The sequence below is a fragment of the Amaranthus tricolor genome, chromosome 13, assembly GCF_026212465.1.
Source record: "Amaranthus tricolor cultivar Red isolate AtriRed21 chromosome 13, ASM2621246v1, whole genome shotgun sequence".
NCBI classification, from domain to species: domain Eukaryota; kingdom Viridiplantae; phylum Streptophyta; class Magnoliopsida; order Caryophyllales; family Amaranthaceae; genus Amaranthus; species Amaranthus tricolor.
The window spans coordinates 11,424,106-11,449,705 of NC_080059.1; the positions used below are offsets into that span (position 1 = coordinate 11,424,106).

General features: G+C 32.3%; 4 protein-coding genes across 6 annotated transcripts; 2 read left to right on the forward strand and 2 right to left on the reverse strand.

Moving 5' to 3' along the window:
- LOC130798356 (beta-amyrin 28-monooxygenase-like) lies at nt 1–3,831 on the forward strand. Its single transcript, XM_057661297.1, has 3 exons — nt 1–1,014; nt 2,500–2,687; nt 3,306–3,831. The coding sequence occupies exons 1-3, from the start codon at nt 60–62 to the stop codon at nt 3,606–3,608; spliced, it is 1,446 nt and encodes a 481-aa protein (XP_057517280.1). The 5' UTR covers nt 1–59; the 3' UTR covers nt 3,609–3,831.
- Nucleotides 3,832–3,942: 111 nt separating this feature from the next.
- Nucleotides 3,943–5,600, reverse strand: LOC130798357 (peptidyl-prolyl cis-trans isomerase FKBP17-2, chloroplastic-like). Its single transcript, XM_057661298.1, has 3 exons — nt 5,149–5,600; nt 4,742–4,786; nt 3,943–4,398 (listed from the first exon to the last, which is right to left on the reverse strand). Exons 1-3 carry the CDS (start codon nt 5,517–5,519, stop codon nt 4,044–4,046), a joined length of 771 nt encoding a protein of 256 aa, XP_057517281.1. The 5' UTR covers nt 5,520–5,600; the 3' UTR covers nt 3,943–4,043.
- Nucleotides 5,601–12,810: 7,210 nt separating this feature from the next.
- LOC130797949 (pentatricopeptide repeat-containing protein At4g39952, mitochondrial) lies at nt 12,811–17,815 on the forward strand. Of its 3 annotated transcripts, none has more exons than XM_057660748.1 (3): nt 12,811–13,011; nt 13,653–16,167; nt 16,695–17,815. In XM_057660748.1, the coding sequence occupies exon 2, from the start codon at nt 13,720–13,722 to the stop codon at nt 16,057–16,059; it is 2,340 nt and encodes a 779-aa protein (XP_057516731.1). In that variant the 5' UTR covers nt 12,811–13,011; nt 13,653–13,719; the 3' UTR covers nt 16,060–16,167; nt 16,695–17,815. The 3 variants fall into 3 exon arrangements, with proteins under 3 accessions (XP_057516731.1, XP_057516733.1, XP_057516732.1); XM_057660750.1 differs by having other exon boundaries at nt 13,670–16,167; XM_057660749.1 differs by having other exon boundaries at nt 12,811–16,167.
- Nucleotides 17,816–20,782: 2,967 nt separating this feature from the next.
- LOC130797961 (serine/threonine-protein kinase STY13-like) lies at nt 20,783–25,063 on the reverse strand. Its single transcript, XM_057660767.1, has 3 exons — nt 24,741–25,063; nt 23,134–24,121; nt 20,783–21,532 (listed from the first exon to the last, which is right to left on the reverse strand). Exons 2-3 carry the CDS (start codon nt 24,030–24,032, stop codon nt 21,193–21,195), a joined length of 1,239 nt encoding a protein of 412 aa, XP_057516750.1. The 5' UTR covers nt 24,033–24,121; nt 24,741–25,063; the 3' UTR covers nt 20,783–21,192.
- Nucleotides 25,064–25,600: the final 537 nt, after the last annotated feature.

Below are 25,600 nucleotides of genomic sequence, written 5' to 3' on the forward strand. Positions count from 1 at the left end.
CAAAAACAAACACATAAATCAAACTTTCAAACAAAGAAAATTAGCAAAGACATAAACAAATGGAATGGTTCTTAATTTTCTTGTTCCTAAGCTTTCTCTTTGTCATTTTACTTTCACTTCAAACCCTTTTTTACAGACAAAAAACTATCATTTCCTCCACAAACCTTCCTCCTGGAAAATCCGGATGGCCTTTCCTAGGTGAAACCGTTGACTTTTTATCAACGGGATGGAAAGGTCATCCAGAGCAATTTGTCAACGACAGAATGATCAAATACTCCCAAGAATGCTTCAAAACAAGCATTCTCGGAGAATCTGTTGCAATCATTTGCGGCCCTATGGGCAACAAATTCTTATTCTCAAACGAGGACAAACTGGTCACCACGTGGTGGCCGGACTCGGTAAACAAAGTCTTCCCAACCTCCCTCCAAACTAACTCCAAAGAGGAGTCTAAAAAAATGAGAAAACTCCTCCCACAATTTCTCAAAGCCGATTCTTTACAAAAATACATTGGTATAATGGATAGTATTTCCCAAAAACATTTCACAAATGAATGGGAAAATAAAAAGAATATAATTATTTTCCCACTAGCTAAAAAATACACATTTTGGGTAGCATGCCGACTTTTTCTTAGCATTAATGACCCAAATCATATAGCTCATTTTGCTAATCCTTTTAATGTTATAGCATCTGGGATTATATCAATTCCAATAAATTTTCCTGGAACCCCATTTAATAAGGCAATTAAGGCAGCTAATTTTATAAGAAAAGAGCTTAAATTAATTATCCAACAAAGGAAAATTGATTTAGCAGAGAATAAAGGAAGAAATAATGAAGATATATTGTCTTATATGTTGAGTGTTAGAGATGAAAATGGGAAGAATATGAATGAAATGGATATTGCTGATAAAATATTAGGTTTATTAATTGGTGGACATGATACTGCTAGTGTTGTTATTACTTTTATTGTCAAGTATCTTGCTGAACTTCCTCACATATATGATTTGGTCTACCAAGGTAAGTACTCAAATTCTATACTATATGAAAACCTGTTAGAGTATATAACATATCCTGGGGCCTCAACCATCAGCTTAAGCTTTTGGTTGAGTTGGTCTCTTGACATGGTATCAGAGCCAACGTGAGAGGTCACGGATTTGAATCTCAACCACCCCTCATTTAAAGTGGAATATTCAGCGCCTATGCGCATCCACACTTCTAGCCCAATAGGGTCTCGTGTGAGGGGGCGTGTTAGAGTATATAACATATCTTGGGGCCTCAACTATCAGCTTAAGCTTTTGGTTGAGTTGATTCCTTGACAAAACTAATGCATTACAACTTTTAATTTTTTAGTGATTGGAATCAGAAACTAATAAGTGGAATTACTACCGTTAAATATAAGATTCACTTATATCTATAATATATAGATTTGTTTAGCTTTGATCCCACTATTATCAATTGACCCGAAATTCGTTTATAAGTTAGTGGGTCATAATTTGAATTTTTTATTTTTAATCCGAAAATCACTTGATCTGACTACTTCAGAATAAATGGTCGGGTCAAACTTGAACCCAGCCCGTACCCATTGTTTTTAGCTGTTATTTAATTTTTGTCGCGATTTTCATTTCCACGTCTAAGTGGAAACCACTATATTTTTAGCAAATTATGTGTTTAGAGTCAACATTTATTAATTAGTTATAATTTTAAATACGATATATTGTTTTATAATATTTTAAATTCAAAATGAAAGTAGTTTGTATTTTGAGGAAAATTTTAATAATAAGAAAAAGGAAAAATTACCTAGAATAATCCAACCTTTTTATGATTTTCCTACAATGATCCCACATATTGATTAACCATGAATAATCCCAACTTTAAGGGGTATTTGCCTAGAGTAAATTTGAGTAACCCGATGACCTGCTATAGTAGGTAATTCACCAAAAAAATAAATTGAAAATTAATTTAAAATTAGAGAAAAATTTTCAAAATTTACTTAAAAAATTTCTACATAATAAAAAAATCATAAATTTTTTTGAATAATTTTTTAACATTTTTTTCGACATTTTATTTTAATTTATCTTTTTTTTTTAAAAAAAACATGCTATAGCAAGTCATCCGGTCACCGGGTTTACTCTAGGAAAATACCCCTTAAAGTTGGAATTATTCATGGTTAATCAATATGTGAGATTATTGTAGGAAAATGAATAAGTTGGATTATTTTAGGTAATTTTTCCTTAGAAAAATATTTAAACTCTTGGCCTGTTGAGTTTACTTGAACTCGACCTGCACCTGAAACGAACTAATACGATCCAAATCCGATCTAGAACCCCTCAATCAATTGTTTTGACATATTTATTCACAATTCTACTCGAATAGGACTCTGATGAATGGACGTGATACAGTATATAATATAAATATGAGCCTCAACAATCAGCTTAAGTTGATTTCTTGATCTATTCTTCTCATTTAGATTTGGTTTTTCTGAATTTTAATTTATATTTATAGAGCAAATGGAGATTGCAAAATCGAAAGCACCTGGAGAGTTGTTGACATGGGAGGATATTCAAAAGATGAAGTATTCATGGAATGTAGCTTGTGAAGTAATGAGGTTGAATCCCCCATTACAAGGTGCTTTTAGAGAAGCTATGAGTGAATTCATATATGCTGGTTTCACCATTCCCAAAGGCTGGAAGGTACTCTTTCTCTTTTCATTTAACATTTCAGGAAATTAATATATATTTGTTTCCAGCATATTCAGTGTGGAAAGAGGGTGAATCTATGGTGGTTCAGGGATGGGGCCTTAGGGTGATGTAACTCACTAAATATGCTGGGAGCAAATAAATAGCAAAAGTTAGATTATTAGATCATAATCTAAATGTGTGATTATTCGCATCGATGAGTGAAATATTTAAGGAAAAATTACCGTGAATAATACAACATTTTGTTAATTTTCTTACAATAATATCAACTATTAATTAACCATTAATAATACCAACTTAAAGGGATGTTTTCCTAAAAAATCCCTAACATAAGACAAAAAAATTTGGTAAATTAGTTAATAAACTAAAGTTGGTATTATTCTAGGAAAATACACCCTAAGTTGGTGTTGTTCATGGTTAATCAATAGTTGATATTATTGTAGGAAAATTAATAAAAGATTGTATTATTCGCAGTAACTTTTTCAATATTTAATAATTTTCAACAACTTTCCTAATAATAATAATAATAATAATAATAATAATAATAATAATTTTTTCGTTCAGAAACTAATTTGGCTACATATATTATATGTTTTATTGTTGGGTACATAGCTATATTGGAGCGCCTACTCGACACATCGCAACCCAAAATATTTCCTAGAGCCCGAAAAGTTTGATCCAACGAGGTTTGAGGGGAGCGGGCCAGCACCATACACGTATGTGCCATTTGGGGGAGGACCAAGGATGTGCCCCGGTAAAGAATATGCACGATTAGAAATACTAACATTTATGCACAATATTGTGAAGAGATATAGATGGGAGAAATTGGTTGCAAATGAAAAAGTAGTAGTTGATCCATTTCCTACGCCAGCAAAAGGGCTTCCTATCCGCCTTATTCCACATAAAACTACATGAATAGATCGTCAAGTAATGTTGGGGAGGGAGGGTTGCAGTAGAATGTACTATTTGTGCATCAACTTTTTTTTTTTTCTTTTTGTGCTTGTTTTCTTTTTTATTATATTATGCAATTTAGTGGGTGAATTAATATATTAATCTAATATTATGAATTGTTGATATGTAGAGGAAATAAGAGCACCAATAATTTTATCATATGTTATAGTAATTTCTTAAAATAAAACTTCATATGATCATATTATATTTTAAACTAGTTGTTACTAATTAAATAAGTAAAACTCTCGTCCTTAATAAGACTTGATCAAAGCATAATGGATGTATAGAAACACTCACGGGATACAAATAGAGCATTTTATTAACCTTTTAATTATAAGTCAAACGCTTAGATGTAATTTTATAATACATAATTTGAATAAAAAAAAATACATGAATCAATTAAGCAGGTGCAATGGAAACTTTATCAACCTCCACAATATACTCAAGAGTTGCACATGGAGGTATTGAAACATCTGAACCGAAATCAGCACCATTGTCACAATAACCTAATTTAGGAGGGACTATAACTCTTCTTTTACCACCAGCTTTCATAGTCTTCAACACATACTCTATTCCTTCACACATTCCTCTTGTGTATGGCCTTGAACCCATTAATAGAGCAAGTGATTTGTTTTTCTTATCAAAGGTGTCAACAAATACTTCACCACTATCTTTAATGCTACCTTTCAAGTCTATCACAACCAAGTCCCCAATTCTTGGAGATGCACCTCCACCAATTCTCATATCATAGTACCTATATCACAACAATTGTTAGGCTATAATAATTTATTATATGATTAGTCTATGGGCCCACTTCTGTGGATATACTCACGGGATATCTGTGAGCTTGGGTCACAAATCTATACTCACGGGGTATCTGTGAACTTGGGTCACAAATCTACAAGTAAAGAGTGTTGATTTGAATACAACACTTGATGAGTTTGAGTCTTTTGAATCACCAAATATTAAAATCCAATATTCCAGCGATATAAAATATTTTCAACAAACAAAGTATCTTTTTAGACTTAATTTTTTTCACTATTGTAAATATTAAAAGCATATGTAGTTAAAGCTATATCATAATGTTGGAAGTGTACCTTATGCCATTTGGCAAAACAATTTCTTCTTCTTTGTCCAAATCCCTACATAACACAAAAATTAATTAATCAACTCAACAAAAATCTTTAAGATAATGTATATATTTCCTCATATTTCAATTAAATTCATTTTCTCTTTAATATATATTCAAATTAAATATCTCATTTTCTTATTTAGTAATTATCTTTTTTCCTTATATTATACCCGCATGGATTTCAACTATTTAATTACACGATGCCTACAATAAACTTACTCTCATTTGTACCTCTAACCATTGATTAAAAAAAAAATATAACGCAAATTAAAGTAAGAGATTAATAGATTAAATAGAGAAATACATTAATAAATAATTAAAGTTCAAAAAAAAAAAGTAGGAATAAAGTAGGGAAATAAAAAAGATGCATGCCTGATGTTAGCTTGCTGTTGAGAAACTTCAAGCCTGGTCTTAATTTGCTCAGATACGACCCCAAAAGCAAGAAAAGAAACCCAAGCAAGGCCTGCGCCAAGGCCGAACCTTCGAGTCAAGGAAGAAGCAATCCAATCAGTGGTCTCTACTTTTGTTGGTGTAGCTTTTTTATTAACAATATTATCAATATTAGATTGAATGGGTGTTAATGGCTTATTATTTTCCACGGAATTGGAAAAAGATGAATTAGATTGAGGTTGTTGAGATGAAGGTGGTTGTATTTTAGAAGAAGGTGAGATGATTAGTTGCCGTGTTGTTGAGATTGTATGCGAAATAAATGTTTGGGTTGTGAATGATGATGATGAGGCCATTCTCTCTGTTTTGGTCGATGGTTTATTGAAGATAAGAGTATATAGATTGATAGATTTTAAGCACCTTATCTACCTTGCAAAGTTTGGGAGAAGTCATGATGTGGCTTTTATCTTTTTATTTGTTCATTTTAAGTTTTGTCACTTTAGAAGAAAAAAATTTTAATTTGATTTTTGAATTATATATTTAACATAAAAATATTCATGTAAGATCTTGTTAGATTTGTCTTGATGCAAAGTATTTTAATATATAATTTTTACTATTTTTTATGATGTGTACTTAGAGATATTAAGACTCAAAATTTACTTTGAAAAGCGTGCAAAAAATAAAATAGAATAACAAAAGGAATAGTTACTTACTTGAAAAGGTAGACTTTTATGTGATATGGCATTTTCGTTGGAAATCTCACATTCCAAAAAGTTTTGTATGAACTTAATTTGGTATGCACTAACTTTGAAAAGATACTCGCTTCTTTTTTTAACGAAATTCTCACATTAAATGTTTATGGAATTTGAGAAAAATAGAATTTTTTAGATAGTTAATAAATTATTTTATTGAATAATAATTTAGATGGAGGAAAAGTAGAGATCATAAACATTAAAAAATATTAAAAGAAAGTTATTGGAAAAAATATGGAAACTATAACTAATAAAAAATGTTTTTATAAAGTTAGCGAAAAATATAAAGGACCGTAAATAATATGAAAATGTTAAAATAAAGCTAGTGAAAGATATGTGGGGATCATAAATATTATTAAAATATTAAAATGAGAATGAATAAGGTTGTTTTGGCTAAATTTCGTGATATAAATAGAAAGATTCTTCATGGGAACAACAAATTAAACACCCAAAAAAATAATTGGGAACATCTTTAAGGAGTAAAGGAAGTAATAGTTAGAATTTTTATTTGACAAGTACAATCATTAAGAAATACTTCTACTATTAGTTGATGCATACTAAAATAATGTGGATCAAGTCTAAAACTTTTACCTTATCTTTTGTAGTAGATCTAGGTTAATGAGTTGAATTTTAGGTTTTATCTTTTCTGATTGGTTTTTTTTTGCTTTTGTTTTGCTTTGCTTTTTTAGGCTTTTAATTAGTTTTTTTTGGCCGGTCTTGTGAGAGACTGTTTTTTCTGGAGACAACACTTACAAGCGTTCAAATTCAATAAAATAAAGGAAAAATTACATAGAATAATCCAATCTTTTTCTTATTTTTTTTATAATAATCATAACTTTTGATTAACTATGAATGATCTCAATTTTAGGGTTACTTATTCAAGAATATTGTTGCCCAAATGATAACTTGTTTTTATAGGTTAATTGCTATAAAACGAAAAAAAAGAAAAATAAAATCAAAAATCAAAAATATTAAAAATTAAAAGTTAAAATCAAAAAATAAACTTACTTGATTTCTGATTTTAATTTTTTAAATTTCCAATTTTTAATAATTTAATTTTGCATTTATTTTATATATTTTTTTGTAAAATGACTTGTTGTATAGGTTATAGATTACCTTGGTGCATTCATAGCAAGCACCTCTTATAATTAGGATTATTCATGGTTAATCAAAAGTTGGAATTATTTTAGGAAAATCAATTAATAGATTAAAAAAAATAAATCAATTAATAGAAATAAATTGTTGCACGTGTTTCAAGAAAACATACATTCCCTTACGAATAACTACTTCCTAAAACAACTCTTCTTTAAATTACTCTCAAGGATATTTTTAAACCCTTCAACATACCTATTTGTTTAAGAGAGATTAATATCAAAGATTTGATGCTTAAATTTGATATTTTTATATCTTAAAATCAACCAAACAACTTTGCAAAACTAATTGAAGGTATAAAAACTAAAACATAAATAATAAAAAAATGATGAACAAATAATGTTAATAATGCTGATGAACATTATTAGAAGATGATGATGATGCAAAGGATGAACAAAAAAATGTGACTTTTGTTAGCAGTGTCGAGAGTTTCATTTTATGGGCCCTAGGAATAAATAATCATTCGAAAACATACCAATGCAATCAAACCAAGTATCTCGATCTTTACATTGATCTTGATTTAAGTTGTAGAAGTCAAAAATTTATTTAATTTAGGGTTTAATGATTTCCTTTTGCGGCAAGCATAAAATTGTAATTTTTTAAATGTGAAAAAATGTAGCTTATTCAAGTAGAAGATCAACTTGTTTGGAAGAAGAGAGAGTTATATTGATTGACAAAATACTGAAATTAAAGGCAAATACTACAAAATTAAAGGAAAATGAAGCTAAATTGAAAGTGGAACTTATTAAATGTAAATGCAAAGCTTTAGGTTTTGTGCTTGTTGCATCTTTGATATTATTTGGTTTGTTCTCGATTATGTTAACTCTGCGAGTTGAATATGTTAATGTAAGAAAAATGTAATGTAAAGAAAATGAGAAGCTTTTTTCTTCTTTTGCCACACTGTTCATTTCCTGTAGAGATTCTACATATTTAGCATATATTATGGCCAAAATGTCATTTTATTCATCAATTTATCACTTTGACCATTGTTTTACCAGCATATGTTACATTACCATGGGCGTACATAAACACATATAAAGTAATATTACATTAGTTTTAGAAAGCAATACTTAATGACATTTTAAGTACACAAGATCTCTTTAAATTGAGGCACGTAAGTTTTGGATCTACACTAAACATTGCTCTTTATTATGCTAACATTTAATTGTTTATTTATTTAATTATTGTTATTATGAAACTACCTAACTACCTTTTGACTTGCCGTTGATCTTGATTCTTAGTCAAGGACTTTTATGACATCCCGTTCAGCCTGCTTAACTGACAAGTAAAGAACTTTCTTAAACCCTAAAATAACTGCCCACTACTAACCTCTCCACCACTACTATCCATCACGCCCATGATGACCTACTCACTCCCAAAAAATAACTTCCTCTCTACCATTATAAATAGAGGCAGCCAACATCATTTACCTTCAGGCTCATATATTTCATACCAAAACTTTACCCAAATATCGACTCATCATCATCTTTATCAACATACCAAAACACAAGTAACCAACCTCTCATTTATAGTCTTGCATTCAATCTATTATCATTCATTCATTGATCTCTCATCTCCTATCTGACTTGAGCGTCGGAGGGGTTTTCCGGGAGATCACCCCGGGCAAGGCTAACGTTGTAACAACCCGACTTACCGTTGACTGAGTAAACAGGGTCATCACGGGGTTCATTTCCCAAGAAACTGAAATCACACTTCCAAAACTTTGAGCAAAGGGGTCACAAGCTCTTTAACATGACTAACTCAGCTAAATCTCAAATCAAACATCCAACTAAAACACAAGATAATCATACAATTCTCTACAATTCGAATATAACCAACACAACCAAATCTAATATACATTTATCCAAAATCCTAATACAAATCTACAAATTCCTACGTGCTCAGCTCAATATACATCCTTGGAACGCTATTCAACACAGCTAACCCATCGTTCCCGACCGGTTCCGATCTGTAATCAAACTAAAAGATGAAAACAACAGAAAGGTCAGATTAAACTGAATGAGAAGTAACAATCGAAAACGACAAAACACAATAAATCAAATCATAGGTTTAAAAGCAACATCAGTTTCCTAGATCTATGTGCGCACAGGGAGTCTAGTTGAGAAGAACATCCATAGCTCTAAGGCTATGTCACTCTCGGGTGAAGCTAGTCAATATCTGAATGACAACTCGCTTCAAAACAGGGAGTAGGGAACAATGTTCCTCAACTCTGTCAATGACCAGCTCGCAAGCCCGATCCATTGACCATATCATAATATCAACATAAGCATTCATAACAGCATTTGTCTCAACAATTTCCAATTTCAAAAGAGCTTTAGTAAAAAGTTTATTTTCAAGAATGTAGTCTGGCCAGACCCTTTAAGGGACTGCTACTAATCACCAAAAGAATGCTTCAAGAAGCTAAGTCTTGTACTCCGCGATCACTAGAAGGGCTCCTCTATAATGTCGCCTCCTAAAGCATAACAAATATAGCATCACAACAAAGCATGCGATACTACAACTAGGTTCATATAGCTCATTGCATCTCATCCTAAGAATGCATCTCAGTTCCATCTTCTATTCTAATATTTCTAATTGCAAAGATTGCGCAAGTTCTAACTCTAACCCCCAATATCATAAGAAAATATATAACCTTATTTAAAACCAGCTTATATTCTTGTAAAGATCATACGTCTCCACAATCCCCTTTGCATTTTCAATTCAAACACTTCTATATTCATCAAGACTCAAAACCAAGAAACTAAACAAGATTAACAAACTAGCCAAAAGAAAGATTCAGCTAGTCTATTCATTCAACTAATAATTTCCACACGAACCCTAGATACCTTCAATAACAACCAATCAATCAACATTTAACCATTACCATAATTTGAAAAGGTTAATATTACATCCAAGAACACTGAACTAACCATAACTAAATCATTCGAATAATCTACTACTAAAATCATAGCCCACACTTAAATTCTGATCATCACATAACTCACTAATAACACATTTCCATGAATTTTCAATTTGATGACTCATCTACTAATTCATACACATTCCAACATTCAACAACATTTAGGGTTTAACACATTAATGAAAGATTATACAAGGGAAAGCATATAAATAAGAGTATAATCATTAAGGAAAAACAAGGAAAGAAATCAAGAAGGACTACCTTCTGTTTGTAGCAGCAAGAAACGGAAAAAATTCAGGTTCAATGCTTTATTTTCGGCTTGGATTTGATGTTTAATCAACAGGACTAAAACTCACTCAATCCTTCCCCAAATCGGCAGAATTCAGGTCAAGGGAGGAAGGCTTCGGCTGCTTCTACACTTATGGTGGTTTGAAATCAGAGAAAAGCTAAAGATAATGCTAAAATAACGTGTCGAAAATCAAAAAAAGAATCAAGTATATTATACCTGATTAGTTTTAGTTCGTTACTTTTCAAGAAAAAATCAAGCGAAGGACTACGTTTCTTGAGGAACCAGGAGCAAAATCAGATGGATAATCGACATTGTTGTTTCGAAATTAGATGAAGGGAATGGTGTTAGGTTTGTGGCTTCCTTCGAAGGTCGAAAACAAAGAAGACGACGACCATTGTTATTCTTCTTGCGAAAACCAAATGTAAGAGATGATTAAGGCTTGCTTTGCCCTAATGTGCGAAGAAGAAAGGGTTTATGCCCTAAATTTCGAAATTTCTGGAGGAAGAAGTGCGAGTTGTGTGTCGCAGACTATAGGAATCGAAGAGGGTGAAGAACAGTTAGATAACCTTTGAAAAATTAAGGGGAGGAGAAGAGAATCAAGAAGGAATCAGAGGAGTGGCGCCATTGTTGAGGTTCGAAGGAGAGCTTCAAGAATGAGGCTGTGATTATGTTGTTGCCTGAGTTCAATGTCGTGAGAGAGAAGGAAATTTTGGGTATTTTAATCAAAATAAAACAAAAGGAAAAGAGGGAAGAAATTAAATTGAGAATGTTTCATGTCATGTGTATTTAAGATCATTCTCGCACTGATAATTCTCTTAAACTTACTCGTCTTAAAATATTAATTTCCCAAATGTTACAAACGTGTTGTGTTGCAGGACTTCAGGTTACTTCCGCAGAAGAGTTACATCTCACTTCCAATTCGTTGATCGTTGACTTTGATAACACTTCCATTTCAGGTATTTTAAACGTCTTTTGCACTTCCTCATTTCATTACTGAAACACTCTTGAAAGTAAAACACTTAAAGAGTCTTGGATCACTTTGTCTTTGTTGTTGATGCTTGGGTTGAGACTATTTCAAGAGGGGTCTTCTTTAGCCTTCCTGATTTGGTAGGACCCTACCACAAATTGAAAAGAGCAAGTTAATTTTAGTTTTGGTTATTCTATTCTTTTGTAAAAAAAAGTTAAGTAATTGTCATCACACCTTAGTCAATAACCCACCTTTTCTTTTGTAGGTCATGTTTATTGAGCTTTTTTTATTTCTTTGGATCTTCGGTCAATAACCCACCTTTTCTTTTGTAGGTCATGTTTATTGAGCTTTTTTGATTTCTTTGGATCTTCGTGTAGATACTTGATTAAGCTTTTTCTTAGTCTATCAAGACCAATATTAATAGGAAGAGATTAATAAGCAGGTCAATTTTAAGCCAATGTCTCTCTCTAATACAAGGATTGATGTTTCCTTTATAGGCCCTCAAAGAAGACTTTTTGGTGTACTCATCAACTTAAGACTTAACAACTTTATGCAAGTAACAGAAGGATGCCACTACATGACAACACAACATCCCCTTTAAAACTCATTTCCTACACGTGCAAGTCCTCCTTTCAATATCGACCTTTTCATTAGCAATTATTTAATTTCTTCGAGCATGTCTATCAAGTGTTTTGATCTTGCTTGCATTATGTAGTTGTTAAAAGTTTCGATCATATTGATCAAGATAACATCACAATTGCCTTGTACCTTCACATATACCCTACAAGACAAGTGTGGAGCACCACTTCTTGAAAGCCTTCATAGCCACCTGATTGACCTTTTCTACATCTTAGTTCTTCATAAAAAATAGTCTCGATTAACATGGTCAACTCTAGACTTACATGCTCTCTTAGGTGTCATCTTTTTCCTCTCACCAACATTGCACCCAACTTTAATCAGTTTACCAATACTTTTTGATTATTCTAAAATCAACTTCTCATCATTCTTAGCATTAACCAAATAAAGCCCTACTATCAGAAACTACACTAGTCAATTCCCCATAGAAATATCATCCATAAGACTCTCTAATCCTTTCTCGAAGGTCAAAGCATTAGAAAGATGATAAGAAGGGGAAAAGCATTAGAAATATCAAACTTCAATGTTATTAAATCAATAATACTAAGTCTATAAACAAACAAAAATGGAAATCAACTCAAGCTTTGAGTAAAAATATTTCAAAATTAAAGTAAATAAGAAAATTGCGAATATAGTAAAAATTCGATTTTACAACACCAAATTTTGAAAAATAAAGTAGTACATAAAATGTAGCAGATTTAACAAAAATTCTCATCTAAAATGATTAGACCATGAGAAAATCTTCAAGTAGGTTATATAATACATCTAAATTCTATCAAAAAGATCCATTTTAATTCTTAAATATACTCACTTTTAGTTGTTAAAACTAATATTTTAGATATTATCACATTCATTTTTTAAAATTTTTAAAAATTTTAGCGTACTTTTTCCATTTTTTTTATTTTCCAATTATTAAAACATTTACTCAAGTGTTTTAATTAATCTAATCTAAGCAAATCAAAAAGTCTGATAAAAGTCTTTCAAAAAATAGTCTGATGAAAGAGGTGCTCCAGCAACCTTGAGCCTTCTTCTTCCCTTACTCACTACTGCTCCGGTCACCGGTTAACTGACGCATCTCACCACCGTAGTGACGTAGTCTGCTACTTCCTCTTCCTCTGCCTCTCTGCTACTGGTATGAGTAATCATCGCCTCTCACCTTTGTTCTTTTATTGAATATGCTTGTTTTCTTAATTTTTTTGGATTGAATTTGTTTTGTCGATAGATAATTGTATTGGTTAATTTTCTAATTACATTAATAATAGTTTTAATCAGGTATTTTGATTTGATTAAACTGTAAAATGGATTGGTATTTGTGGAAAATGGTGAAATTTGTAACCTTGAATGTTTCTTACTTTAATTGTGGATTAATGATTGATGTTTGTTGTTTACGGTTTAAAGTGAATAGATATTTCAATATAGTAGCCTCCGGATTACCTTTCAGTATAATCCATCAGAACAATTAGTAATAACAAAGTGGTTGTTTCAATTAACCCTTGACGATGGACATATTGAAGAAAATGTGGCAAGTTGTTAAAAGAAAGATGTTACAACAGACCCTTGCTTCCAAAAACACTCTATATCTTGAATCAGATTTTCATTAAACAAACTTTGCTGTTAAATTCTGGTACATCATTGTCCATATTCAGGTCAATATCCGTTTAAACAATCACTGGTATTATAGGCCTTTAAATTTGGTATGTGTAGTTGAGTATCCTATTCCCATGTTTAATCTTCAATATAAACCATAATATAATATTGTTGAATAAATGAAAGGTTTATCTGAGTTGTAGCGAGCAGTGAAGTGTGGTGATCTTAATTCATACATGTGTAAAGTGCTCCCATGCTTAAGCTCAAGCCCGGTTCCTTCTTTAGACGATTTTTCACCTCATATCTGCAGCCATCCAGAACTTCACCTGTAAACGACTACATACACTGTCACTTGAAATCCTTTCTCTCTTATCAGTTCTTGGCCTCTCAATATGTTCTTCCATCACATGCTATAATCATTGTTTCCGGAAACAATGACAATGTGTTCATTGCATCAAAGCTCATTTCTTTATATGCTTCGCTTTCAAGGCCTGACTTAGCCACAAGGGTCTTCGATTCTGTTCATTGCAAGGATCCTTTTCTTTGGAATTCTATCATTAAAGCCCATTTTTCTGGTGGAAATTACCAAGAAGCATTCGACTTTTTTCTTGGTATGCGATTTTCCAACACCCCACCAAATTGTTTTACAATTCCAATGGTTGCCTCTATCTGTGCTGAGCTCTTATTATTAGATGATGGGATGATGATTCATGGAATGGTTGTGAAGTTTGGAATTTTTGATGAAAATTCTGCTGTTGGATCTTCTTTTGTGTACTTCTATTCCAAATGTGGTCGTATGAAGGATGCAGATAAAGTTTTTCATGAAATGCATGTGAAAGATGTGGTTGCTTGGACAGCACTTATAATTGGTTATCTACAAAATGGCAATAGTCTCAAGGGTTTGGAATGCATTTGTGTGATGCATAATACTAGTGAGGATGGTGGAAAACCAAATAATAGGACTCTTGATGGCGGAATTCAAGCCTGTGGGAATATAGGGGCTTTAGCAGAAGGAAAATGCTTGCATGGCTTAGCTATAAAGAACGGATATGGGTTTTTCAATGATGTTCAATCATCACTCTTGTCCATGTACTCGAAATGGGGAACTGTTGAAGAGTCTTGTCATTTGTTTCATGAAGTTGGATATAAGGATGTTATGTGTTGGACGTCAATCATTGCAGCTTATGCCAGGGTGGGGTGTGTAACTGAATGTTTAGGCTTCTTTTGGCAAATGCAATATACTGGAATAAATCCAGACGAAATTGTTATTAGCTGTGTGCTTTCATCCTTCAGTGATTCAAATTGGTTCCGTGAAGGAAAGGCATTGCATGGATTGTTGATGAGAAGAAATTATGTACTGAATCAAGTTGTCCATAGGGCATTAATTTCAATGTACTGTAAATGTGGAATATTATCCACTGCAGAGCAAATCTTTGATATGCTGCAGGATAGGAATTCAGAAACTTGGAACTTGATGGTATTTGAATATGGGAAAGGAGGACTTTGGAAAAAGTGTGTCAGTCTTTTCCGAGAAATGTTATACCTAAGGGTTGAATGTGATAACAATAGCTTAATCTCTGTTATTTTTTCGTGTTTACAGTTGAGAGCAATACATCTTGGAAATTCTGTACATTGCTATGTCATTAAGTCGCAACGTGATTGCAATTTTTCAGTTTACAATTCCCTTATAGATATGTATGTAAAATATGGAAAGTTAGATGTTGCTAAGAGTATATTTATAAGAATAAAAAAAGATGTTGTAACATGGAATACAATGATTAGTGGGTATGCTTACAAGGGAGAGTTAGTTCAGGCATTAGCACTATTTGACAAAATGATAATTGAAGGATCAAATCCAAGCTCGGCTACATTAGTGACCGTGCTGTCAGCATGCTCACGGTTAGCATGCTTAGAAAAGGGTATGAAAATTCATAACTACATCAGAAAATCGGGAACTGAGTTAAATATCTCACTCACAACTGCATTAATTGACATGTACGGGAAATGTGGACAACTTGAAAAGGCAAGAAATATATTTGATTCCATGGTTGAAAGAGATGTAATCACTTGGAATGTGATGATCTCTTGTTATGGTATTCATGGAGACGCAAAATCAGCAATTGAGGTTTTCAAACATATGGAAGAATCTAGAGTTAGGCCAAATGAACTGACATTTCTTGCTGTTTTGTCGGCTTGTAGTCACACGGGGCTTACTGAAGAGGGAAAATTTTTCTTTCATAAAATGCAAGATTACTCTTTAACACCCACTTTGAAGCACTATGCATGTGTAGTTGATCTTCTTGGGAAGTCAGGAAATCTGCGGGAAGCTGAAGAAATTGTCATGTCAATGCCAATCACACCAGATGGTGGTCTTTGGGGGGCCTTGATAAACGCTTGTAAAATTCACAATGAAGTTGAAATTGGATTAAGGATTGCTAAACATGCCATCACTGCAGATCCTGAAAACGATGGATATTATATAACCACGTCAAATATATTGGATTCTGCTGGAAAGTGGGAGGAAGCAGAAGATTTTAGGCAACTAATGAAGAAAAAGGGAGTGAACAAAAGACTTGGTTGGAGCACGTCCTAGACCAATGAAGCAATCACCAAATTTTTTGTAAATCATATGCTACTGTCAAGTGTCAACATGGGAATTCTCTTACTACACATGCTAGCTGGACAGTGTTTACCGATTGTGGTAATGTGTTATTACTTTCTCTTTTCTACATTATCCTCCATTTATTCAGTCCCTAATTTTGATGCAATTTTTTTCTTAAAGCCATTAAGCTGATAGATTGATTTTCTTAAAGCCATTAAGCTGATAGATTGATTAGCAGTTGAAGTGAATAGTATTTCGAAGTCGTTAGGGTGATTTGTTGGGTTGTCATTATTGATGCCATGTTTCTAATTCAAGTCAAATATTCCATTTCTCTTCAGCTTAATGACATTTCAATTTTGACTAGTTCTTTGGAGTGTGCATTGCCTAGGTACCGGGAAGTTAGCCACATTTCAATACATTTTGGCAGTTAAAACATGGGGGAGGAGCGAAGAAGAGGAGTGTGTGAGAGCTTCATACTTGTGATAGAAAGCGGTGTAACTGCAATGTATATTGTTCATAGTGTTTTTCATCCAAAGCTCATCGGCCATAGCTGGATATGTGACATTTTAGAAACATATGTACTCCATCTACGTTTGGGACTTACTGCATTTCCTTTTTATTAGCAGGGTCTCGAGGTTATGGTGAAGGCACTATTCCTCTACGTAGTCAAGATTATTGGAGCGTGCTTAACTTTCTATTAGAGGGATAGTTTCGAGTACTTCGATCCATGTGTAGAGAGATCATCCGTTCTCATCCTGCAAATATTTGTTTGACAAGATTCAGGAAAACAGACAGGACATGAAAAGGAGAATGGGCTTCAGTGAAGTCTTCATTGTGTAAAGAGTTCCACTGAAATTGCAGGAAACCTAAGAGACAGTCAAGTAAAAAGAGAACTAAGACAGGAAGAGTGCGAGACAGGGAAGAAGTTGATAGAGAAAGGGGAAGGGTTGCTGGAGCAACAGATAAAATATATCTTGTGAAATTGTGCATATGGTAGCTCACTTGCTCAAGTGCAATCTTCAAAAGTTGTAAACATTATAAGCTTGATGAATCATTATTGTATAATTATTACTAGTTTTTACAAGCCCATTTTGTAGAGTTAAAGCATTTCAGATGACATAGTTAGTTACTAGTCACTACACCATTCCATTAACCCAATGGATTGGACAATGGCGCTAAGTGACTCTTACATAGGCGGAGTTTAGAAATTAAAATGCAATCGTACCCTTTTGAAAATAAAGATGTTGTTTTTGATCGACTTTTGTTAAGATGTATACATGCTTTATGTTGAGATGTATACATTCTTCACCACCTTCTGTATTCAAAGTATATGTATTTGTATACATTGCTTGCCTTATGAAAATAAGCCTTACTTAGATGAACACAGCCTATCAAACATTAAGGAAGCAGATGCTAAGGCAGCCCAAGCAGCAACCAAGACAGCAACATGAATGAGCAGCAGCTTCTGGTGATCTGTGCACTTTGTACATGTGTTGGAGCATAATACGTGCACTCTTATATCAAGGGACGAGATCTATCTTCAGTTAGGGTCTTAGTTTAATGCACATGTGTTTTTTTTAGCTGTAGAAAAGTTTGTTATAACTGATTTGTAAGCTGTTATAACAACCTTGGTTAACCCTTAGTTAAGTAGCTGTAGTTCGTGTTCTCAAGTATATATAGGCTTGTTCTCTGCTTTGTATTTTAAGATTTCAGAATCAATAACAAGAATACACTTTATTGTTGATCCAAATCTGATTACAACTTTTAATAGCAAACTTTATCTTTAATTTTTCACATGACTAAAAGAGTATGTGATTCAACCAAACATTGTTAATTATAATTCGAAATCAAAAAAATATAAATTTTCAGCTTTATTACATGACATAGCTAATGAATTGGTAATTATCTTGCACAGTGATGAGGAATTTTTTTTTAAATAAAATTTATATCATATTAGCTTATGTTTTAGGCTTTTTTCTTTTAGAGTGATAACTCGTTCCTTCTTTGTTTGTTGAGCGATAGAGATTTCAAGTTGTTATAGGAGCACTCAAAACAAATATCTAAATAAAAAAATGAAAATACCTACTTTGTTTTTTTTATTTTAATGCGTATTTGGATAATTTGGATATTTTCTCTATTTGAACTACTAAAAATTCAAATATCTGAATTTTTTTATTCACATCACAAATTTTGGCATTTAAAAATATTAAATTTTAATTTTTCAGATTGGATTAAATCAAGTACTTGATTTTGCACACCCTTGCTTCAAACGCACTATTTATTTAAGATAGGTAAGACGTTTCATATTCATATTTCTTATTTATACCATCAGTGATTGCACACTTGTTATGCATTAATTTATTTCTTAACAACTTTAATTGTGCATAATTAAAAATTAGAAAATTACAGAAGACATGCTAACACCAAAAAAGGATAATGCACTTCAACAGTTACATCCAATTGGATAAACTTTGGACTTCATATTCAAAAACAAACTTTTATTTGATAATGACATAAACATGGCTCTACACGTAACCATTGCTCTGACGTGGTTGTACAAGTATATCATGTAGTCGTACACGTTGCCTTCCATGCTGCTTTTTTTTATTTGATTTTTTTATATTTTCATTAATTTTTAAATTTTTTATTTGATTACTTTATTTATAAAAAACTATTATTTTTTATTCTAATTTTGTTTTTAATTCAGTTTCGATAAACATTTTTTAAAATCATGTCTTTAATATTAAATTTTATTATTTTTAAATAACTTAACTTTTATATTTTATATTAAAATCAGTTTTTAATATCAAATTTCATTATTATATTATCTTATAAATTAATTTTATTTCTTTATTTAATTATTTTTGTTTAAAAAAAATTAAAACTAAAAATAAATTCAAGCAGCCATCTGCACACGGCTGCATCGACCACCTGTGACACTTGAAACCACAGCCACCTCCTACTCCACGTTAGAGCAGATCATTGACAGGCTGGAAAAATGGATAGGTTTGGACATATAAAAAAATTTAAAGTAGACGTGGGCCAAGCCACTCGTTTTAGATGAGCAGGCATGTAGTGGTGCTAAAAAACTACTCGTGGTTAAGCTCGCCCACTTATTTTTTTAATATAAATATTTTACTATTTAAGTTTTATATATTAGGAGTAATATTTTTAAAATACATTTTTAGAGTCCTTGTCACTTTTAGTTTTCACGTATTATAACTTATAGTTTATGGGTAATACAAGTTGTAACTGACTCAAGTTTAACGAAAACAAGAATATTTTAGATTTGGATCAAAAATTCAGCGTCATTTGAAAATAATCTTTATTAAGAAGTCAAATAATTTAGAGACGGTTAAAAGAGACAAAGAGACAAGTTGATTAATCAATTCAATTGGAAATTGTGTAAATAATTTGTTTGATCTTTCTAAGAATATATTAATAAGTATAATTTTGTTTTGGTCCTAGAAATTTATGTTATTGTACAAATGCTTATAAGGAGCCTTTATAATGTTGTTTTTACCTATTATTAAAGTATATTAATAAATTACATTTCTAATTCGACAATGTTAATCTTTTCATTGTAAGTTTTAATCCCTTTTCCCTATTATACTTTTGTAGATCAAGTGGAAAATTTTTAACGCTCGATGTTGGAAGGGAGGAAAAAAGATGGAAGGAAAATTAATTAATTTTTTAATTTTAATTTAATATTCTATTAAATTTCAGAAAAATTTAACAAAAATACGTAAAAAAGAGCTCGTTGGATGAAAACTATGTTTAAAATTTATCTCATTAATGTAATTGTAAAATTCCACAGCTTTTGGGGACAAAGTTCAATTTATCTCATAAAATTTATCCTAAAAATAATTATTAAGCTGATATTGATAAAGATAATATTAAGGCAAAACAAGTAAGATGACATCAACAAATAATGTCAAATTGCAAATAGGACAATCAGCAATGAGCTACTGATAAGAGTTGGAATAAAAATTTGATTAGAGAACAAGTAGTCAATCAATTAAATAAAATATTTGCATTAATTAATTGAAAAACATCAATCTGACGTAGAGGGATTTAGGGGAACACTACTTAATTGAACTTTAATAAGATAAGAAGACATAATAAACACCTATTCAATAATTTAGCTTAAAAATTGGATACTCGAAAATATTTTTACTCTTATTTCAATTTTGTTTTTTTACGCAATTTAATACATTAATTCGATATTTAATATTTCTAACTATATATGATAAAAAAATTATAAAAATTTGAAATTTATAATCTTTATAATGAGACGAATCAAACAAAATCTCACTTGACTAGTTTAATCTATAGATTAAAAACTAATCATAAATTAAGAATGATAAATAAATATTGTCTTTTCTAATGTTGTGACTAATTTGAAATAGATGAAGTATTTCATTAAAGAAATTTACCAAAAAAAAAAAGAAAAGAAAATTTTTAACAGGAATTAGTACTTTATCCATTCCTTAAAGAAGTTATTATTTGCTATTTTAAGAGTATTAAAATAATTTTATTTTTTTTCATTTTCGTAAACATTTTTTGTGAGAACTTTGTTAAGTAATGGAAGGAAGGGGTAATTAGCAATTGTGTTTGCGCAGTGAGGAGTGACGACCACCTTCAAATGACTAGTCTGACTGAGTAACACACATCATTCCCCATGACAATATTATATCGCCCACATCACATGCAATGCAATTTAACATTTCTCCTCTTTATCATCAGGAACAATTAAATAAGAATAAGAATACATAAACATCATAACACCAGCGAGAGCGCATGTATATTATAAACACAATACACATCACATATCTTCTCTTCATCCTACTTATATGGGCAACCACAGCAAATCCATTTGAATTATAACTAAAAAAACAAAAGCAGAAAACCCATATGTTCTCCACTTTTTTCGTGATTTTACCACTTTTTTTTTGTCTAAGCTGAATGTAAGAAAATGATATCCTCATAAATACACGGTTAAGTAAAACCACCTTCCCCTGCAGGACTTTCCTCTTTGTTGCAACCCTTCGGAATACCCCAATAAATCTGTGCCTATCCTTTTTCCTCCAACCTGTCTTGTCTTTTGCTTGATCTTTCTGTGCATTAATCGGCAGTCATTGGTTGTGTAATGCAGCACCTGAAACGGGCCTTACGTACAGTGGTCATGATCTCCGTCTCTGCATGTTCAAGCATCTTCACAACGTCTGAGAAGGGCGGCCTGACATCTGGATTAGGATCCCAACAACGGGTCATGATTTCGGTGAGAACAGGCAAACAGTCATGTGGGATTATTGGACGAACCCCCTTGTTGACCACGGCAAATGCTGCCTGAACAGCAGTCATATTCTGGAACGGGAGCGAACCTGTAATCAGCTCCCAGAGGACTATTCCAAAACTGTACACATCGACCTTCTGTGTATAGGGCCTATGCTGGATCATTTCACTGCAGAAGGTAAAGAACGTACGCATTCAATATCAATGGAAGAACTGTTAAAAAGAATTGGGGAGAGGGGAGGAGGCTCATGCTTGACCCATGTTACATTAAAAGAAATTCAATCCGATATGGGAAACGGATCAAGAATAGTTAATTTTAGAGTATCGAAAACATAGGTGCAATTTTATTTTACAACTAAAGTAAAATGAGTAAAAAGGGTAAGAAAAAAAAATGACTAAAAAGAAAAGAAAAAAGAAGAAAAGATGGGCTATGGTATTAGATATGGATTTAAGCTTCGAAAAAACATTTGGGGAACGTGGTTTGGGAAACAGTAATATAGAGTTTCGGAAACAAAGGTTCCAAAATGAGATTCAGCGGGAAATTTCAGATTTCTGGTAACTATGGCTTGACCTCTTCCCCAATACCATCATGTAAACATCTTTTACTTGAAATTGGTATACACATCCATAAATGAAAACACAAAGGAGCAAAAAAAACATAAACACTGTTGTGTCAATAATAAAACACAAATCACCCAATGCAACAGAAGAGGGACATTTCAATCAATCAAAGAAAAGTTACAGAAAGATTTTCCACATACAACAATTCTCAAATCAATTTCACCCATTTCCCCATACTTGATTTAACTGAAAACAAAAAAAAACACAAATGTTGAAGAAGTCATAATACTTGTGATCAAGGCAATAAAATTAACAGATTAAGTCATGCTGCCTGAAGTACTATTAGCTAGCAAACTTTTGTATTTAAAGAGAATCCCGGCTGCACCAGTCACCAAGCTACACAAGAATGAATGAATCCTCCACAACAAGTCCCAGTTCCAATCAATAAAAAAACTAAGAGAGCCACAAGGTCTATGAAAAAGCAAGAACATTTACAAATAGTCAATTAAAGGTCATCAAAACATTACTATTTTATGTATAGACCCTGGCTTTTGTTTTTTGATCAGTCTGAAAATAAACAATTTGAGTCCAAAAACAATGTTCCATATGTAAAAATGTCCAATCTTTGAAAAATCTGGATAACTGTTAAAATTCAAAACACACATTGTCTTAAGATACAAGTCTACAATAAGACTCAACAACTCCGGCAAGAAGGCACTGAAAACAGATGTATGAGCAAACAAGATAAGTACCCAAATAGAACCAAGTAAACAGAGAAGCTCTAAAACAGACGAAAAATTTGTTATTTTTTTTCTTTTTTCCATGGAAAGAGACTGATATTGATTGCAAAACAATTAGACAGACATAAGCTATTTTTAACACGTTCTCACAGGCCAACAAGCACTAAGGGACGCACATAGTAATACGCAAAATGAAATCAGCCTGCAATTATAAAAGTAATGAGAACAAGCCTGATATACTTCATTTAAACTTTGAAGATATTTTAAGAAAATAGATAGAATATTACATCTCACTACGTTATGGTGACTCTGTCGCTGACAAACTAGATTTTTAGCATTTTTTGACAGAAGATTTTTAGCAAATTGGTATTAGATGTAGAGACTCAAGCATTAGAAGTAAAGAATCTGTACAAATTCTACAACTTGCAAAAAGAGAAATTAAGTTGAAAACATGTAAAAGAAATCTTACGGAGCCATCCAGCGGTATGTTCCAGTCTCTGGAGTCATTCCTTCGGTCTGAACCTCAATCCGAGCAACTCCAAAATCCGCAATTTTTATAGATTTATCACCAAAAATCAACAGATTATCAGACTTTAGATCCCTGTGGATTAATCCAAGTTGGTGGACATACTCCATCCCCCTGGCCACATCCAATGCCTGCTTTACAGCCAACTTAAGAGGCACTGATCTGTTATGCCTCTTTGTCAAGAACTGTCGAACTGAACCACCCTTGGCATATTCAGTAACAATACACCAGACCATGGGTTTACGGCAAGCTCCAATAAACCGAACAATATTTGGATGCTTCAAAGTAGCCAACATCATAACTTCCTGTTGAAATTGCTGCTCCATCAGCTGGGCCCTATCCTGATCATTCTCTGGCCTCTCTAAAATTTTAATAGCAACTTCCTCACCTTCATAAGTACCCCGATAAAGCTTCCCAAATGCTCCCTGTGCAAACGCCTCACCCATATTAAGCTTCCTTAAGTCAATGGTCCACTCCTCAAAATTCTCGAGCCCCTCAGTTGGGAATGTAGGATCCATAAGCGCTTGAGCAAGTGCATCATCACTTAAGGCATGGGTTACCCTTCCCCGATGATTAACACTTCCGGCGACCGAAGAGTTAATGTTCACACGTTTCAATCCTGGATGACCCAACATGCGAGTGTGTGAATCATTAGAACCCACACTGCTATTATCAACAGACATTGCAACTGAACCCCCTCCATTGCTCGCCTGCAAGCTTGCATAACTGTCAATGGACATATTGGAATTCTCACCAACTCCAAGCTTGTGATAAAAGTCATAGAACTTGTTATCATTGTTGTTTATCCCTATGATTCCAGTAAACTTCGAAGCCTCCAACATCTTTGTTCTCTTGTCAGAGACGCAACCTCTGAATTTTGTTTACTTCTTCAGCATCCGCATGTCAAACACCACAAACCTCAGCCGAAGCCCTACACGAAAACCATGACACAAGTACCCATAATAAGCTTTTAAATTATTTCAATCATACCCACTAGAATTTATACGAAAAGACAAAAACTAAAATTCCAATCATCAGCCATACACAAACAAACACAATCAGCTCAAACCCTCAAATTATATGCATAACGAAATAACAAGACAACTTAAACACTTCAAATCCACCCCAACTGAAAATTTAAGTTTCCAGGTGAACTATTAACTGAAATCATCTTTAATCAGGAATTTTCGTCTAGAGCTGTGGCATAAAATAACCAGTAGATTTACTCACCAACTAGAAATGAACATTCACATTTCTCCAAATTACAATATTAAGCTAATAATCAAAACCCTAGAAACTCGCCCAAGTTTAATCCTTTCCAGGTTCCCAAACTGTAGCCAAACCTTCTATCGGTATAGAACAACAACAAAAAATCAATCAGAGACCCTGATAAACGATTAAAAACGAGAAAAAGAAGCTAAAAATCAGATGGCAAGACGGAGAAAAACGCGTGAATTCAAGGTTATAATTACATCAAGAACTAAATTAAGTTAATCAGAAGCACAAAAAATGAAAGAAAAAGAAAAAAAATTAAAAAGCATGATCTGCACCTCAAAATTGACTGATATTTTGTCGGAAGAAAAAGAAATACGCGTCGATCGAGCAAAATATTTGACCAGCAGACCAACCAACAATTTCTGAGATAAATAAAAACAAAGATTGATTGCTAAAGCTGAGCTTGAAGAGATCGAATTTGAAGAGAGAAAGAGATCGTAAAGTTTTTTGGTCAAGCAAGAGAAAATAGAGGAGAGAGAAAGTAAAGAAGGAAGGAAGAAAAAAAGAGGAATTGCAGTCTTTGTATCTTTCTTTCTCTCTCTTGTTGTTGTTGTACTAGTAGTAGCAAACTAGCAATGCTTAGTAGTTAGTACGGCTTATTCGGTATAATCAACCACAATAATTTTTTATAATCACCAAATTTTATTTAATCATTTATATTGTGCTCATGGTAAAAAAAATTCTACTGTTTTGTCGGTTTTATTTGCCTCTATTACTGTTTACACGCATTTTAAAATAAATTTGAGTATTAATATCTTTAAATATAGAGTAGATCATAAAAAGTTATAAAAATTATATAGTAAAAGATAAATTTAACAAAATCTTATATGAATATTTTTTATCTTTAGTATACCCCGTAAAAATTTTATTTGAAATTTTATCCCCTCAATTGAATAATTCTAAAGTGGAAAAAAAAAGAAGATTACTTTCTAAAAAAATATCTTATTACTAATACCATTAAGTGACTTTCACTTATTTATACGTTCGAGAGTTGGATGTACGAAATTAATCTTACTCTTATTATACTCTTGTTAGAGATAACAAATGAGTATCTGAATTGAAAGAAAGGATGAAAATCTATGATCTTAAAATGAGTGATTATTTTATTTCCCGTGATGTTTAGTTTTATAACCGA